General features: G+C 30.8%; 3 protein-coding genes across 3 annotated transcripts; 1 reads left to right on the top strand and 2 right to left on the bottom strand.

The window, feature by feature from the left end:
- Nucleotides 1–4,958: 4,958 nt before the first annotated feature.
- Nucleotides 4,959–5,405, top strand: GGTG_04805 (hypothetical protein; the record flags this gene model as incomplete). Its single annotated transcript, XM_009222602.1, has 2 exons — nucleotides 4,959–5,005; nucleotides 5,138–5,405. Coding segments are annotated over 2 exons (315 nt in total), but the record flags the coding sequence as incomplete, so codon positions are not given.
- A 5,048-nt stretch (nucleotides 5,406–10,453) lies between these two features.
- Nucleotides 10,454–10,776, bottom strand: GGTG_04806 (hypothetical protein; the record flags this gene model as incomplete). Its single annotated transcript, XM_009222603.1, has 3 exons — nucleotides 10,454–10,480; nucleotides 10,596–10,601; nucleotides 10,690–10,776. 3 exons carry the CDS (start codon nucleotides 10,774–10,776, stop codon nucleotides 10,454–10,456), a joined length of 120 nt encoding a protein of 39 aa, XP_009220867.1.
- A 1,936-nt stretch (nucleotides 10,777–12,712) lies between these two features.
- On the bottom strand, nucleotides 12,713–13,184 carry GGTG_04807 (hypothetical protein; the record flags this gene model as incomplete). Its single annotated transcript, XM_009222604.1, has 4 exons — nucleotides 12,713–12,737; nucleotides 12,860–12,939; nucleotides 13,012–13,060; nucleotides 13,174–13,184. 4 exons carry the CDS (start codon nucleotides 13,182–13,184, stop codon nucleotides 12,713–12,715), a joined length of 165 nt encoding a protein of 54 aa, XP_009220868.1.
- Between the last annotated feature and the right edge of the window lie 5,945 nt (nucleotides 13,185–19,129).

The following is a 19,129-nucleotide window of genomic DNA, read 5'->3' on the forward strand; positions in this document are numbered from 1 at the left end:
CCTTTTTGCCTTAATTGCGCATTGCAATTGCTTTATTCCAAAAGGAGTTTTTGGGTAGCTTTCGTTTTAAAATTAAAAAGTTTAAAAAAGTAATAAGCCATTTTTTTAAGCTTTACCCGAAATCGGGTAGCAAGTAAAAAGATAAAGTTAAAAAAAGGAATAAAAAGGCTTTTCGTTAAAATAATTTTGCTTTTCGTAGCCCAATCCTAAAAAAAAAGGAAAATGGTAATAATAACGAAAAAGGTTAAAAAAGTAACATTAAAACCGCAATAATTCGGGGTTATTCCTTTTATAAAAATGTTTTTATTTATTAAATAATAAGTAAAGGCTAAAGTTAAAATAGAAAAAAAAAATGAATAAAAAAAAGGTGCAGCGCTTTTAAAAATTGCACGCGTTATAATTAAATGCCGTTTTATTATTTAAAACCGGCATGCTTTATATTAATTAATAAAAAAGGAATTTGCGTTATGCTTTTATGCAAACGTTATATGCTTTTGGTATTTATTCCAAAGTTTTTAACTGCGTATTAAATTTGCCAACCCGTTTTTAAAAAAATCGTATAACTTTAAAGCAACTTTAAATGTTTTAAATTTGTAAAGCGGGAAGTTTTTAATAAGCCCGTTTGCTGGTATAAAAGCGGTTTTAAAATATATTACGTTAAACATTCTTTTTTGGTACTTTTAGCGTAACTACATATTTATAATATTTACGTGCTTTAAAGCCGTATTAATGCGGGTGCCCTTTTTAATTATTAATCGAATCGTTTATATATTGTTATAATAAAGTTTTTAAGGAATATTAATTTTTAAGCGTAAATTTCGGAAAAACCTTTGCATAGCAATAATTTTTTTTCCGAATTTTATAAACGCTAAAAGCTTTGTTTTTGTAATGGACGTTATAACGGTAGCTTATTTCTTTGTTTTTTACGCTACGGGCTTTTCGAATAAAAATATAACGTATTTTTTAAACAATTTTTTCGTTTTTTTATTGTTAGCAAAAAAAGCGTTTAAAGCAAGGAGCAAATGGTTGGACTTTAAAACGTTTTTTAGCCGGATGCAATAGGATTTCAACCTTTTTAAATACAAAAAGGTATGGTTTGCCGCTTTTAAATGCTTTTTACTTGGGTTTGTAAGGTATTTGGAAAGTTTTGCGCTTGCAAAAGCAACGTTTAAGCGGATAGTAATGGCCGTATAAAGTATAAATCCAACTTTTTTTTGCATGGCCAGGATTTCGGCGGGTATCGTTACCCTTAAATTCTTTTTAAGCGTTTGGCTGGGCAAAGGGGAACGCTTTACGCTTTTGTTTTTAAAATTAAAAGTGTTAACGATTTTGTTAATATAAAAATTGTAATGCAGGGTTACTATCCGTACCTTTTTATCCCTTACGATTTAAATTTTAAGGAAAATTTTAAATGGTTTTTTTTTATTTTGTATTCCTTTTTAAAACCGTTTAATACTTTTGCTACCATTTTTAAATGCGTAGCACGGTTAAAAATAATTATATTATTAACGTACAAAAGGAAAAAAATTTTACGTTTTGTGCTTATAAATAAATAAAGCTTTTCCGTTAACGGGGTAAGCTTTAGCTTTTTAAAGGTTTTTTTAAAGGCCAAGTATTACAATTTCGGTAAATTTCGTAACCCGTACAAGGCTTTTTTAAACCGGGCCACAAACCTTTTTCGGTAATACCCAAAAAAGAACTTTACGTAAACGGGTATATGGTTATCGCCAATTTTTGCGTAAAAAAAGGCTTTATTAACGTTAATTTAATGCGCTTTAAAATCGAAATAAGCCATAATTGCTATTATAATTTTAAAGCTTTTGGTTGCAAGCGTAACAACGTAAGTTTTTTTTAAACCGTTGGGTTATTAATTACCTTTAATTACCGCGCAAAATTTATAATTTGTAACGTAACCGTTTTTGTTAAATTTATAAATAAATACCCAAACAATATTAATGGCTTTGTTACTAAGCAAATTTTTCGGAATTTTTTTCCAAATTTTTTTTTTAGTAATTTATTAATTTTCCCGAAAGCAAATTATTTAAATTTTTTTTATATAAATGCGTATTAAACTTTTGTTAAAATTTCGGAATTTGTTATAATTCGTTTCGGTATAACCGTTTGTTTTTTTAAAGGCTATTGCGTTTCGATATTTTTGCTACGGTAATTGCAATTATTTTGTAAACCGGGCAATGGCCGAAATTACTTTTTTTAATCGCCGTTTATTAATTAAGCAAATACGTATCGAAAAAAGCTTGTTAGCTTTTATTTATTAAGCTTATTTTAAAAATAACGTTTTTAATTTCCAATTTAAAAGCGTTAAACGCTATTGTTAAGCCGTAATAAAAAATGGCGTTGTTAAAGTTATTGCGTTGTTTGCTTTCCTTTTTTTTTTTTTTTTCCTTTGCGGCCGTATGCATTGCGGCGCGGATTGCCTTAAACGTAATTATTAGCAAGTTCGGTAAAAGCGCGTTAAAAAAAAAGGCTTTGGGCAAAAGCAAAGGGTTCGTTCTTTTGCGGGGTTAGCCTTTGCCCTTTTTAACCGGAGGAAAAAAGAAAGCGGCGCTTTTTGCTTGTTTGGGTTTGTTTCGAACAAATTTTTAAAAGCTTTAAACGCTTTTGGTATTGTAATTAAAGGCGCCGCAAAGGTGCCGCTTGTAATTGCAACTAGCATATCCGGTTTTAAAATAAGCAAGGACCGGTTTATTGCTTTATAAAGTAAAGCTAGCCTTAACGGTTTTAAAGGTTGTTTTTCGGGTTCGTTATTACTTTTACCCTTTACCGGCGGGAAACTATCGCTTTTCCCGGGCCGTGTAAGGCCGTAATACGAATTGCTTATACGTAAAAAGCCCGTATTACGCATTTGCTTTATTTTATGGCCATTTTTTAAAGCATTTGGAATTAAGAATTTATGCGCGTTTAAATCCGGCCCGTTGGCCGAATCTTTTGCGGTTTTAACCTTTGTGGTTACAATAAAACCTGGCTTTTTTACCCCCAATTTTTAACTTTAATGCTTGGTAACAAAAGTAAATGTTTAAAGCTTTTCCGGTTAAAAAAGCTTTAGCGCATTAATAATTCCTTTTCGGGTTGCAAACGGGTTTTCCGTTTTGTTATATTTAATTAACAAATTGTAAATAGCCACGTTAATCGGGTCCTTTTTTTATTTGCTTTTAAAAAAGCTTTTTTTATTAAATTTAACGTTTTTTATAATTATTACTTTTTTTTAACGGGATTTAAATCCGGTAAATGTTGGAAATTTAATAATTTATTAAATATTTAACCTTAATACGAAAATTAATTTTAAAGTGTTTAAAATTCGCGTTATAGGACTTTTTTACGTTTAAAGGATAAATTTTGCATTTGTAAGCGTAAATGCCGTTCCAATCCGGTTTTAAATTGGTTGTTAAACCCGTAAAAAGTTTCGGGGCGTAATGCTAAAATTACCCCCAAAATTAATTTAAAAAAATATCGTTAAAAGCGCGCATGCTTTTTAACGGTAAAAAATTTATATTTTTTAGCTAAACGGCAGCGTAAACCGCTTTTGGTTATAAATGTTTAAAAAATTTTGCGCTTTTACGCATGCGTATCCTTTTCGTAATAACGTTTTATTCCGTACGTTTAATTATTCCGTTAAGCTTGTAAATGTATAACGGTAAAGTTTCGATAATAATGCTTTTAGCTTAAACCCATTTTTCGTACTTCGAAAACCTTTTTACAAATATAATAAACTTTTTTTGGTTGTATTTAAAAGTAACAACAAGCAATTCGTACTATTTTTTTACTTACGCTTTCCATTCCTTTAAAATTTTGGTAACTATCGGTTCCTTTTTGTTTAAAAATGTAAAGCTTTAAGTTTTGCCGCTGTATTTGTTTATTAATAATAAAACTTAATTTATTTTTAATTTCGATTTAAAATAATCGAATAAGTTAAACCAAACTTTCCAAAAAAAGCGCATGGCCTTTTTTATAAAGCGCTTGGAAACGATAATTATAGCGTAAATTGTTGCGCATGCTTTGCATTCGATCCGTTTAAATCCTTTAATTTTAACGTTTCGGGCGTTCCAAACAAAAGCTTTTAGCGTTTATAATTTTAAATAACCTTTGCGCAAATGCTAAAAATTGGCGGTATTTTTTTGCGGTTTCGTAAAGTTCGAAAATAAACGTTACGTATGCGTAGCACGCTTGCGGCGTAAAAATTCTTTAATTGCAAAAATTAAAACCGTATTTTTTAAAAAAAATTGCAACGTGGTTAATACAAAGTAAATAGCAACAAATTTGTATTTATAAAATATTACGTTGTTTTTGCGCTAAAAGCGTTTAATTACTTTCCCGTTAATAATTTCCTTAATGCGCAAAATTGCGTTTTTCCCGCAAAACTATACCCTTTTGGCGTTTAAACGGGCTTTCGAAATAATATTAATATGGAAGCCTTTTATTAAAATAACGTTGTAAAGCTTAAAGTTTCCGTTTCCGTTTAAAAAGCTAAAAAGCGTACAAATGCTACGTTCCAAAATCGGAAGGTATTAAATGCCGCATTAAATCGTTTTGGTACCGTTTAACGATTGGAATAACTTTTTATTAAAACGCTTTTTATTGTTAACAATGTAAAGCAAACCGCAATTATTAAATAGCGTGCTTTTAAAATAAATGTTTTTTATAATATTAAAAGCCAAAAAAACGCTTTAAAACAAAAGCATTTTAAGTACGGCCGCATTTAAATCCCACTTTTTTTTTAAAGTTCGGAAACCGGAATTTAACGCGCTTTTGGCTTGCTTTTTTTAAACGGAATTTTTAAATTTGCTTTTGGAAAGGAAGGATTTTTTAAATAATTTCCAACGGTTTTTTTCCAAAAACTTTTTAATTTTTTTGCACTTTTCGTTGCTTAATTTGTTGCAAAAGCGTTTGGAATTGCCGGTAAGCACGTAAACGAGCTTTTAGCAATTTTTCGGTTTCCAGGAATGGTTTTAAATGCAAGCCAAGCATTTATACGTTATTGCGTTATTTCGTTAAATGTTTTTAGCTTTTTTGTTTTTATTTTTAAATGCGCCCCTAAAAATTAAAAACGCAAGCTTTTTTTTAATGCCCGAATTATTAATGCGGTATTAAAAAAGGATTGTTAAAAATTTAGTAACCAAAGTATTTATTTTTTCCGTAAAATCGCCCGTAATTACTTTTTAACGGTAACGCTTTGCCCAAAAAGGGTTAAAACGCTTTATGTGCTTAAAAAAGTTAAGCATAAGCGTAAAGCTTTATACTTTAAAAACGTTTTTAATTTTGGTTTAAATAAATATTGCTTAAAATTTTGGAAATTATTAGTTAACGTTTATGGTGCTAGCGGCCTTTTTAAACGTATTGCGGTACTTTTAAAAAATTATTTAAATTTTTATTATAAAAGTAAAAGCGTAAAGCGTTTTTAAGCAAATAATGGTGCTACGGAAAGTAACGTAATTATTAGCTTAAGCTTTTAATTGCGCGTTTGCAAGCGCAACAAAGTTTACAAAAAAGTTAATCCATTTGGAAAAGGTTATAATTTTTTTCGAAACGGTTTTGCTTGCGGTATCCTTTGCTTTAAGCGCTTTTTTATGCTTGGCTTTAAAATTACCTTTGGTAAAAACCGAAAGGGCTTGGGAAAGTTCGGGATTAAATTTTTGCGTAGCTTTGCTTTTGCTTTGTTAAGCTTTTAAGCAAGCCTTTTTTTTTTGGTCGAAAAAATCGTTTGCCAAACCAAACGTTTAAATTTATAGTTTTTAACGTGTTTAGCCCGGGCCTTTGCTGCAAAAAAATTAAAATTTAAAGTTTTATTGGCTTGTACGTCGTTCGGGAACTTTAAATTAAAATTAACCTGGTTTTAAATCCTTAAAATTAATGCGTTTTAACGGAGCGCCGTAAATTACGTAAGCCATTGCTTTTAATTTTTAAATAGCGTTATTACGAAAAAATCGTTATCCGTGCCATTTATAACTAGTAGCAACCGGAAGTTCGTAAAAGTAAAACGGTAAGGAATAAAGGGTTAAAAGCTTTAAAAGCGTAAAAATGTAAAAGTTAAAAAAAAGGAATTTAACAAAGGTTTTTAGTAACGTTCGGAATTAACAACGAAATTTGCTTTGGCAAAAAAAATTTTGTCGAAAAAGGTTTTGGAAGCGTAAGAATTTTTTCGTAAAAGAATTGCGAAAAGGAAAAAAAGGATAAACGCGCTTGGAAAAGCGCGTTTGGGAACGATTTAATAAAGGTAATAAAAAGGGAATAAATCCGTGCTGCTAAGCCTTTTACTTTACGTTAAAGGGTTTAAAAGTTGCCGGGTTTATAATTGTTGCAAGTAAAAGGGATAAGCACGGTATAAAGCTATTCCGGTTAATAAGCTTTAAAAAGGAAGGGATTTAAAGTGCAGGGCTTTGTAAAAGCCTTTGCCCTTTATATACACGTAACCCCCGCGTTTTTTTTGCTTACTAAGCTTCCCTTTTAATGCCTGGAAGCGTTATACGCTTTCAGGCAGAGGGACCGCTCTTCGAATGCTTTAGGCATCTGCTATCTCTGCCTAAAACCTTTCCTTTACAGTTTATACTGTCTTCTTTGTAACAATTAATTATTACGCCAATCGGTACGGCACGCTTAACAATATTTCGGTTAATGTTACGAACAATATTAAAAGCGCAAAAGCTAAAACAAATAAAATTAAAAACAAAAGTTTTGCTTGTACCTTTACGTTTATTAATTTAAAAAAGCAATTAATGCTTACGCTAACAACGGCGGGTAAAAAAGTACCGGTTAAAATTAACGGTTAATATTTAATAATTAACGATTTAATTATAATATAATTGCTATTACGGGTTTAGCTAGTTTAAAGCAAATAGCAAAACGGTATTATTAATTTCCAAATTATTTTGCCGGAATTTTTTTTAATAAAACCAATGCTAAAAAAAAAATTAGCATAGCGGCCAATGTAAAATTACCAATTTTTTGTTAAGTTGAAATTTTGGTTGCCGAATATTTCGATATTTTTAATTTTAAACTTTAACAAAGGAATTTAGCAACGAAATAAATTTAATTAACGCGTGTAAAATTCGCCGGGTTATTAATAGCTTTAAGGTTATTTTCGAATTTATTGTTAACGCTTTCGATTTTATTTTTATCGATGCAAATATAACCATTTTCGTTATAAGCAAAGCAATTGGCCCGGTAATGTTCGTATGCTTTGGAAAAAGTATTAAAGGTTTTGCTAAGCACGGTTTTAAAAGCGTTAAACGTAAAGTAAGGATAATATAGCATTAATTTAATTTTGCAATAATTTTTTCGCTTAAAGTTATTATTTAAATCGATACGTTTATATTTTGGAAAGTAATTTAGCACGCAAAATTTAACGATAAAGCTAAAAAAAATATTACGGGGTACGCTGGTAATTTATTTTGGTAAAAAACGTAAAGTACGTAAAGCTTGGCCAATCCTTTCGGTTTATATATTTTTAATATAATTTGCGGATAGCAATAATTTTATTGTAATTAGCGCTAATTATAACGGCGTTTTGGTTAAAATTAAAAGGATAGCAATTAATTAATTGGAAAATGTAATAGCATTAAATTACAAAAAAGCCAAATTAATAATAACAAACTTTTATAATAAGTTAATTTCGTTTAGCTATTAACTTTGTTAGTAAGAGTTTGGTACTCTTGTTAACGGCTCGGAAATTTCCTGTAAAGGGTAAACAAAAATCTTTATAATTTGGGGAAAAGTCCTATTATTGTGCACGAAAAGGAAAGAATTTATTTGCCAAAAGGAAAGCACAGGATTGCCCGTTATATGCTTAAGAACGATTACCCCAAAAGGTGGTTTTTTGCTTTGCTTAAAGCAAATAATATTGGCCCGTGCGGGATCCGGAAAATCCCGGAGCTTTCGTAATAACCTTTTTTTTGGATTGCACGCGTATAAAAATACTATTTTAATACCGGCACTTTTTTTTTTGTGCGCGGGCAACGGGTAAATCTTTTTTAAACAAAAAAAGCCCGTTCCGGAAATTACCGGGATTTTTTAAAGCTTAATAAATAAATTTTGTTATAAAAAAAAACGCCGGATTTGGTAATCCGGATTTTTATTTAATAAATGGGCGGTTTATATAAGCCGTAAATGGAAGCTAAAAAGAAAGTAATCGAAATGTGCGCTTTAAAAAGGCGTTTTTATGCGTTTGGAAGCATTGGGTTATTAACGTAAAAAATAATAAAAAAAAGGTAATGCAAGCTTGGATTTTTAGCGCAACAAAAGGTTATTTAAAAAATCGTTTTAACAAAAAATAATAATTACGAATGCTTTTGTAATTTTTAAAAATAAAATTTGCGCTTATAAAAAGCACTTTTTCCATTTTGCTTGCAATTTAATAAATTTAAACCGGTAAATTTTACTTTTTAACTTTTATACCTTGCTATCCTGCAATTTATTAACGTTCCAATTAAATATTTTTTACTTTTCCAAATCGTTTTGCAATTACGATAGCTAATACCAAAAGAAAAAAAGTTTTTCCGGTAACCGCAAGCGCAGGAACCGCCGCATTAAAAACCAAAAAAATCCCGAGCAAAGCAATAATAAAGGCGAAATTGCTACATAAGCTGGTTAAATTAATAAAAAAAACGAGCTTTAATTGGATCCGGTCCTTAATTTAATTGTTAATTCCGTTAATTATATTAAAAAAGGAATTAAGCTTGCGTAAAATCCGTTTAAGGATTTGGTTATTAATTAACTTGTTAACCTTTACGTTATTTCGACGCACAATTTAAATATTGGCCTTTCCAAATTCGTTAATCCTTTTAAAATCGATGCGGGAATTTTAAGCGCTAATTTTTTTACGCCATTTAATACGGTAAATACGTTTGCAAAATTTGCGTTAAATCGATTTGCGGATCGTTTTAAAAAAAAATATCGTTAAAAAAAAAAAAAAGCGGGTGCGATATCCTTTTAATTTAATAAAGCCGGAAATGGCTAACAACGATTTCGCTTCCGTTTTTTTGGAAATTTTTAAGCTTGCTAAACGTGCTTTCGAAAAAGCGGAAAGCGCGTATGGTACGCGTAGCGAATCTTTTTTAAATCCGGAAAAAGCTATTGCTACGAAAGCGGCATTAATGCGTTATATAAATTATGCCGATTTAATGGATGCGCAAACCGATTTTTTCGGCCAATTAAATAAAAATTTAACCGCGCAAAAGGCTAATTGTAATAAAAAAAAGGAGCTTGCAAAACTTTTAACTTTTTAAATTTAAAACGAATTTTTTACCAAACAGTATAAACAGGCCGTAATTTAACTTGTACTTTTTAAGCAACATACCAAATTGTTTAACAATTAAAACAAGCAAGTTATATTTAAGCTTAAGCTTTTTAAACAGCCCGTCGAATCGTTTAACGATTAAAACGAACAAGCTATGGCTAAGCTTAAGCTTTTTAAACAGCCCGTTAAATCGTCCAACGATTAGGACAAGCAGGTTATAGTTAAATTTAAACTTTTTAAGCAATTAACGGTTATTCCAACGCAATTACAGGATTCGTTAAATATAATTGTAAATATCGATTCGTTTGCTTAATAATTTAACGCTTGTTCCAATTAATTAATTCCCGGGAAAAAAGGGAAAAAAAAGGTTAAATTTTTTTTTAAAACTTCCATTTGTTTTATTACTGGTAATAAAAGCCCGATATCCTTTGCAAGCTTTAATAGGCGCGGTAAAAAAGGGAATTTCCGATCGATTTTATGCTTAAAATGCTTTAAATTAATTTTGGCTGGCAAAATGCTTAAGTTGGGTAACGGTAATGGCTATTGGAACCAAATTCCAAACAGGAATAAATATTGGCTATGCGCTTCGGGCTATACATGCAAGCCCATATAAGCATTTCAATTTTTAAAAGCTTATTTGTAAATTCGAATTAATAATTATTTTTAATCTTTTTTTAATTATACGTTTGGCTTTTAAATTTTTTGCTATATAGCGTTAAAATAAAAAGGTTTGCAAAAAAACTATAAATTTATTTTTATATTAAATAATCGAAATGCTTTTTTTAATAAAAGTTATTTGGTTGTAAAAGCTTAATAAATAGCGAACCATTTGCAAAATAATGCTGTTTTTTTGCCGAAAAGGATGCGGGCAAAAATAGTACGTTTGCTAAGGCTAACAATAACCTTTTTACGATAACGCGAGCGGAGCGTATTAAAGCGGGCCGATTAGCAGCTTTCCGTATATGGGATGCTGCGGCCTTTATAAGAATAGCGGACAAAAAAAACGAAAAGTAAAGGAAATTTAAAAAAATAATAATATCGTTTTTTTAAGCTTTTGTTTTGCTGTTTTTATTAATTATAAAAAGTACGGTTCCATGCTTTGCGCGTTGCGTTTTTGGGGTTAATAGCTTGTTATAAAAATGGAAAAAAAAATCGATTAAAGCAACCTTTGGTTTTTTTTACTTTTAATTTCGCTTTACCCATTTTTTAATTTTTATTATCGTAATGTTGGAGCTAACGAAATTTTTAAAAGCTTTATTTGGTTAATTTTTGGTTATAGCGTTTGCAAAGTTATTTGCTTTTGCGATCCACCGGATTTCGTTAATTTCCCGCTTTTTATAAAACTTACGGAAAGCTATAATATTTATTATAAAGCGTTTTTCCGTTATTATTCCAAATTAAATAAAGCATTGGTAAAACAATAAATTGTTTATGCAAATTACCAGCTTGCAAAAAGGCAATTTTAGCTTTTTGCTAATCGCAAAAAGCGTAATTTTTAAAACGTAACCAGCATTAAACCCGCTAACCATACCGTAAATTTTGCTTGCAAAAATATTGCGTATTACTTTTTTGCACTTAACAAAGCTTTAATGCAATATATTTTTAATAATTTAAAAGCTATTTTTTTGCTTTATGCTTTATTCCGTGCCAAAAACAACCAAAAACCCAATTTGTAAATTTAAATTTTTGTTATTAGCAAAGGACCCGTTTACAAATACGTATAGCTTAGCTTGTGCCAAATCGATTTTTACGTAATTTAAACCTTTATCCGCGTTATCGATTTGCCATTAAATGCGTTTGTTAAATTTGGTAACATTTGCGTTAAAGGGGTTTTTGGGCTTATATAGTTATAAAGCAATTAAATGCGGCTTTTAGCTGGTATATAAAGCTAATATACGCTTTTCGTACGCGTTAAACCACGTATTATCGTTGGGTATTATCGCTTTTGCGGGGCACAAGCTTAAGCCGATTTGCTTATCCCTTTTGCTGCATGCAAATAATCGTTTTGCCAATCGTTATTTTGCAACCGTTAAAATAGCTTTCATTTTCCGGGCTTAAAATAAACCGTGGCCTGGTTTTAAAGCTTGCTTCCAAAAAAGCAATTTTTTCCTTTTTTATAAAAGCTTTATTGCTTAAATTTAGCATATCGTTGGTTTGTATGCTAACGATTTTAAAGCCTTTGCTAATTTATAAAAAAAGCAAGCAAAAATTGTAATTGGAAATAAAGCAATTTAAACGTTTTTTGTAATGCTTTTGGTATGTAACAAACCAATGCAATTCCGCTTCGGCCAATTTGTAAAGCGGTTTAATTAAACGAAGCAAAGTTTTAAGTAAATAATGTTGCTGCAAATTTTTAAGCAAACGCAAGTAAACGGTTTTTTGCAATTTAATTTTGGCTTAAATATATGCTTAATTAATATCCCGAATTATTAATTGGTTGCTTGTAGCTATAAAGCTTGGTGCAAGCGCAAATATTAAACGTTAATTGCATTGCATAATTGTTAAAAATTAAATAAGCAAAATTGCCTTTTTTTAATCGTTATACCTTTAAACCATAAATTTCGACTTTTCGTAAAGTGCCGAATTTGTTTTTTTAACCTTTTTAACCATTCGTAAGCTAAAAACCTTTGCCAATTTGTTAATTTGCTATTTTTTAATCGGTTTTATTATATCGTTAGCTAGCAAATTCCCGATTTTTTTTTGGTTTAATTGTTTAAACGGTTTGCTAAAGGTCGTAATCTTTCCAATTTAACGGTAATGGAGCGCTAAACGCATAAATTTTGTTTTTTTCGCGCTAATAAAAGCTAAAAAGGCGATTTTTCGCGCGGCGTTTTGTTTAAAGCGTTTATCGCGTTTGGAATCCGGTATTTCCGTTAATGCAATACCTTAGGGTATTAAAAGCTTAAATGCTTTGCGTAATTTTTTTCGTTAGCGCGGAAGCGGCGGTAAGGAATTTCCGATTTTAAAATCGTTTTTATTGCTACTTTTTAAATTATGGTTTTAATATTTGGTAATTTTACGGGGTTGTTTTTGGAATTGCGGTTTGGGCAAAATTAAATATGCAAACGGTTTTGGTTGCTTTTTTAAACCTATTATATGTTGCTTTTCCAATTTATAATAAAGCTTGCAAATAATGTTACGGAACGTTATTAAACCGTTTAGCATATTAATAATAATTTTATTATTTATTATTATTAAAATTTTAAAAAGTTTTTGCTATTTTTTTTTTTTCGGTATACGAAAACCTTATTTCCCAAAACGAAAAAATTAAATAACGTTTTTTCGATGTTCGAACTGTTGCGCGTATTTAAAGCGTTATTAACCTTTTGTTTAGCAAAAAGCTTGCGTAGCTTTGCTATAACTTTAATAATTGTTATTGCTTGTTAAATTTGCGTTCCCGTAAGTGCCGAATTGCTAATTAATCGGGGCATAGCACCGAAAACGAATAGCGTAAAAACCAGCCCATTAAATTTGGCGGTATTGTTTAATGCTTTAATTATTTTTTAAAGCGTTAAATTTAAATGGATATTAAAACATTTTTTTTAATTATTTCGTAAAGGATTAAATAGTTAGCCGGAGCGCGAACGGGAAGGGAACGAAAAAAGCACTTACGTTATTCGATGGTAAAGCAAAATGCCTTTGGGGATTTCCGTTAAAGCGTTTATCGCTTCGCGGGTTATAAATTTGTATTGCTAAACGAAAAAATTAAATTAAAATAAAAAAACGAAAACGATTCGGCGGCGAAAAAATAAAAAAAAACAAACTATATAATTAGTATTAACCCGCGCGTTGCCGCCGTTGTTATTGCTGGTGCTAAAAAAACCGTTATTATTATTGGGCATTTCCACCGGAAAAGTACGGGGAGCGGGCCGGGCAAAAAAAGCGTTAAAAACAACGGGATTGGAAAAAGGAAAAGCAATAATTACCGCCCAACCATTATTACAAGCGCTGTTACCGCCGCGGTTAACGCGTTTGGCAAAATTGGCTTTAGCCGTGCTTTTTTTTTGGGAAAAACCGTTAATTAGCATTGCAATTAATTAAAATTAAAAGTAAAATTGGGAATGGCCGGAAACGAAAGGAAAGAAAATGCAATTAAGCGCTAAAAATAAAAAGCGCGTTAAAAAAATTAAAGCGATAAAAATTAACCGGAAGCAATGCAATAAAAAGGTAACGGTTAAAAAAAAAGCATTGCACCAAAAAAAAAAAAGTTAAAAAGGAAAAGGTAAAAAAGGAAAAAAAGGAAAAAGAAAAAAGGAAAGGAAAAAGGAAAAAAAGCAAATAAAGCAAAAAAAAGGCACCGGCGAAAAAGCAACCTTTTCGAACCCGCCCGAAGCCATTACGCCAGCGAAAAAAAGCACGATTACCCTCCAAACACAATTACCTACCCTTAATAAAGCTATAAATACCCGAATGGCAAATATAAAAAACACCGCTACCTTAACAAAAGCAACCAAGCACCGGGTTAATAAAAATACGCACGAAAACGTTAACAAAAACAACCACCAATATTTAATTACATAAAAAAAAATAACAACAAAAAACGAGCTATACCATACCAAATACAAACCGTACCCGAAAGCATAACGCGGGGCCGGAAAACGCGAAATACTAGCCTTACGCAACAACTACCCGGCTAATTAAGCTTTTGCTTACTAGCGGCAATCGCCGGAATTACCCTAAAACAATAGCGCTTTTTCAAAACCACATTTTTTATACGTTTTTTTTATAATTTTTTTATATGTTAGCCCCCACTTTTACTTTACCATTACACCCTTTTGGCCGGGGGCACAAAAACGCTTCCTTGCCAAAGCATTTATTAGCAATCGAACGAACCACAATAAACGAAACCGGCGGTTTAACACCAACCCAATACCGGTTCGTAAGCGCAAGGTTTTTTTCCTTAAGCCAAACCCAAAGGTTTCTTTTACGCAACATTTAGCAATAGCATTAAGGTTTTTCCTATAAACAAAACAAAGTATAAATATATAATTATTTCGTAAGCACGACGGAAAGGTTTGTAATACTTTTTAACTTTGCTTATTAATTAATAAGCTTTTATAAAAACTTAATGGTAAATAATTTTAAAAAGTTTTGCTTCCGTTTGGAATTCGTTTGCAATAAAGTTAATTTTTGCATTGTAAAATATTACGTTAAACGGGTTAAAATAAATGTTAAATTAACAGCGTTTAAAAGCTTTTTAAATTTTTTTAATTAATCCTTTTTTAAAAAAGGTTACGGCGTTAAACGCAATATTTGCATTAATTATATAAAGCATTTGTTTGTTATTTAAATGCATAACGTTAACGATTATTTCGTAATTAAAATTAACGTTATTTTTAAGCATAAATTTAAAGCGTTACGGGGCGGAGCTCGTGGTTTGGCAATAGTAGCATACCCAATTAATTATTTGCAAAGCGTCGCGATTTACCCAATGGTTTGCTTGGTTAAGCATATGCTAAAAGCGCTTAACAAAAAAATGGCCAAATCGTTTATACAAACGTTTTAGCTTTGCTTTTATTAAAAAAGGCATTTTTGTACTTTATGGATTAATTAAATACGAAGCAGTTACCGTTGTAACGTTAATTTTGTTAATAAAAAACCATAAATGGCTTAATTATTTGGTAATTAATACGCGCTTGCTTTAATTGGTTACAAGCTTGTTGCGCATATTGTTAAAATAAACCTTTAATTTATTTATATTTTTTAAATACATAAAAAAAAGGGTATGCGTTGGAATTATATGGAAAGTAACCAATTTAACGGGGGTTTGTAAAATAATTTCGCCGAAATTGTACAAAGCGTTTTTTGTGCTAAAGCGCATTTAATGCTTGGCATTGCCAATAACCATTTGGAAATTTAGCAAATAGCGTTATAATGTTCGAAATTGCGTAAAACCAGCGGTTAAAATTTTTGCGGCTTTTATATCGGGCATAATATTATACCATTTATTTTCGCTAAAAAATACGTATTATTTTAATGTTTGCTTTTTGCCGCTTTTATTTAACTGGCATTGGAAATAAACGTAAATGCAATAACGAAAAGCTTTATTAACGAAGTATTTTGCGGTAACAACGGTAAAAAATTGTAACGAAAACGTTTTTTTTTATCGTTTAATTAATTGCTAAATTTTGCCGTTTATTAAATTTGTAAATCGTTTGCGGGTGCTTCGTCGTTTTTATTATTGCTTTTTTTTCGTATTTAAAAAGGAATTGGAAACCCCTTTTTTTTTAATCGCCGTTGCTTTAGCAATTTTGTTTCCAACGCTTTTTCGATTTGCGTTGCTTTTCCGGCAAATGCCGGGTAAAGCGGCAGCCAAATTTGCTGCAAATCCAGCATTTATTTATATTGCAATTTTAAAAATTATAAAAGCGTAATTTCCTAACACTTTTTTTATTCCATCGATCGTTTTAAACGTTTTTTTTAAATTTGCGTTTAATAAAGTAATTGTTATGTATAAATACGTTTTTTTCCATTTGGAAAGTGCTGCGCAATTAGGAAGCCAAGCTTTTAAACGTTTTTTTTGGACGTAAAAAGGCCATTTTAAGCTTAAGCATTTTTTAAATTGCACGGAAAATGTTTGTAAGGAATTAGTAATTTTGTTAATAAGCAAAGCTAAAAGCTTGCTGTTACAGTCAAGCCTCTGCTCTTAAAGTAAGGCACCAAAGGAGTATCGAACAATAGCACGTAATTTAACAGGTTAAAGGGATTTACAAGGTAATTTGGGTGCAGGTTTGAATGCTTGCTTTAAGGGTTACTTGGAAGCTAACTAAAGTTTGACTAATGCCGAAGCCCCAGTTAAAAATTACCTAAAACAATAAAAAACCCTTTCCTTTTTATACTTTAATGCTTACTCCTTTGGGGTTGTGGATTAGTTGGTTTACGAAGCCAACTTTGTAAGCTTTTTTAAGCTTCTTTTAAATTAATGGCTTACTTTTTTTGCTTCCCTAATTTATTAATCCCTGGTAGTTACGTAACCCTTTACTTTTTACGGGGTTTCCGTACCGTGCTACCCTTCCTTTTTGGGCAAAAATAGTTATTGGTTGTAACATTAAATTTTTCTTTTAATGGCCAAGCCCTTTTAGCCACGTATTACTATTTTCTTTGCCTTTTTGTTAATTGTAAGTACTTTTTTTCCTTATTGTTTAACCGTTCCTTTTTTTTAACAAAATGTTTGGGCAAATTTAAAAACGTTCGGTTCGGAAAATTATTTAACGGCACGTTTTGTTATTTATCGTTTTTAATTTTTCGATTTTAATGCTTTTTTGTTTTGTTTGTAAAGCCGTTGGTTTTCCTTTTTGTTAAATATTTTCGAAAGATTTTTTTCGTTGTACCGAATGCGTCCGTTTGGAACGTATTTGGTGCAACGTTTTAAGGGTTTTTTTTAACCAATTGCGTAAAATTGTTAAGCAATATCTTAAATTAAACGCTAAGCTTGTTATTGCTAAGCGATTTTGCCGATAAACCGAAAAGTTAATGCGTGCTAAAAGCAATTAGGTTTAGCGTTTGCGCATTTAAAAGGATTTATGGTTTAAAAAAATAATGCGCGTTGTTCGTTGCGGTATTAATAATGTGGAAAAGCTGGATTGTATTAAGCAAGAGGAAGCTAAACGAGCCGTTGCTTTAGCGGTAGCTTATTTTTTTTTTAGCTTTAATTTAATTTTTTTCCTTTATTTTTTGGTTGGGCAGCGTTAAGGGTTAATCCTAACCTTAACCCGTTGCTTTTTTTTAATTTAATAAGTTGCAATTTCCTTAACAATTCCTTCCGGTCGTATAGTATAATGGTAGCGCGTTTGTTTTTGTAACGGAAGGATTTGGGTTCGACTTTCGGTGCAATTTGGTTAAATCGACGATGTCGGTTTCCCTAGCCGGGGTTGTCGATTTAACTTTTTTTTTTTTTTTTTGCTAATTCCGAAAGCCCAAAGTTTGGTATCGATTTTAAATTGCTTGCGTTTTTTTAATTCGGTAAGTTGTAATTTTTTTAACAATTTTTATAAATTGTATGGCGCAATGGTAACGCATTTGTTTTTGTAACGGGAAATTTTGGGTTTAATTTCCGGTACAACCTTTGTTGGAGTTTTCGTTTTATGCATGTAAGGGAAAGGTTTTGGCATCCTTTTTTGCTTAAACTTGTTAGCTTATTCTTTGGATATGCTGTAAGGGCTTTTTTCCTTTGCTTACCAAATTTTTCCGAATTTAAAGCGTTTTGCAAGCTTTAAGGTTATTATTAACTTTTTTTTAAACGATATTTTTGCAAAGCTTTTTGGCAATTCCTAAAGTTTGTTATGTTTTTTTACGTATTGTGCTTATTCCCTTATCCTTTTTATTTAATAAAGTATTGCTTTTTGCGGTAATGCGTTCGCTCGTTAAGGATGGCTTTAACTTTTTACTTTTAGTTGGGGTCGATTTCCATTAATTCGGTGCTTTTAAAGCCCGGAAACGCTGGTTTTAGCAAAAAAAACGTAAAAAATTGGGTGGATTCGCATGGTTAGTAATAGTTAAAATTTATAATTAACCGGAAAAATAACACGGGTAACCCAAAAGGGTTCCCATTTTTTCCTATCCAATTTATTGTTTAACCTTTTTATTTTAATATTAGCGCGTAAAAGGTAAGCGTTATTTCCTTTTTTAAAGGTTGGTTTTTCGATCCTTTTTTTATTAGCTTGCTTTGTTATTCGGTAACGCAAATTTTCCAATTTAACCTAAAAGTTTTGGTGCAATTTAATAAACTCCGTTATTTAAATTTCCGTTACTAAAGCTTTAAATCCGGCTTTAAGCTCGTTGTACGCCGTAAGGGTATATTTATAATTGGCGTAAAACGGCGTTTCCCTTATGCTTTTATGCATAAAATTATTGTACGCAAATTAAGCAATTGGTAACAATTAAACCCAGTTATCCTATTTGTAAGTAACATAATAGCGCAAATATTATTTTATCGTTTTATTGGTTCGTTCCGTTTATCCGTCCGTTTGGGGGTAATACGCTATCGATAAAGCGTGTTTTGCTTCGAAAAACGCCGTAAACGTTTTTCAAAATTTGCTTGTAAATAATTTGTTTCGGTTTGTAATTAGTTTTTGCGGCATTCCGTAATTTGCTATTACGTACCGAAAAAAAGCGTAAGCTAAAGTAAGCGCGTTATTACTTTTTTTATATAATAAATACAAAGCATATTTTGTAAGTTTATTTATTACTACCAATATGCTATTATATTGTATTTCCGTTAAAGGCTTTTTGGATTTGGAAAGCTTAACGATAAAATTTATGGTAATTTTTTGCTATGCCCTTTTGGGCGTTGGTAGCAATTAAAGCAGCTTATAAAAAAAGTGCTTGCTGGGTTTGTTTTTAGCGCATATTTAGCAATTTTTTATTGCTTTTAACATTGTTGCCCAAATTCCGGTAAATCCGTAATGCTATTGGAGCTTTTTTTATGTTTTGGTGGCCTTTAAGTAATTATAAGCTAGCAACCTATAAATTTCCAAAATCCTTTTTAAAGTTTAACTTTGCTTTTTGGTTGTTAAAGCCATTGCTTGCTAAGCTAAAACCAACGCTTTTTTTGGCTTATAAGCCAAAAGCGTTTTGGTTTTTTTTGGAATAGCAATTTTGTAATTGCTTTTTTTGCTTAAAGCGTTTGCCCTTCCGTTTTTCGATCCTTTTCGGTACAAAATTTAAAAATTATAATTTTAAAAATATTGGTTCCAGCGGATTTAACGCTTGTTAAGGTTTTGGCTTGTAATAAAATGTGCCAAATTTTTGTAATTAGTGTATACCGTAACTTGGTGGTTTGCTCCATACAAATATACCTTCCATTTTTCCAAAGCTTTAATAATAGCAAAAAGCTTTTTATTATAAATTTAATAATTTAACTTAGGTTTTTTAAGTTTTTGT

Source organism: Gaeumannomyces tritici (assembly GCF_000145635.1).
Source record: "Gaeumannomyces tritici R3-111a-1 unplaced genomic scaffold supercont2.2, whole genome shotgun sequence".
In the NCBI taxonomy this organism is placed as follows: Eukaryota; Fungi; Ascomycota; class Sordariomycetes; order Magnaporthales; family Magnaporthaceae; genus Gaeumannomyces; species Gaeumannomyces tritici.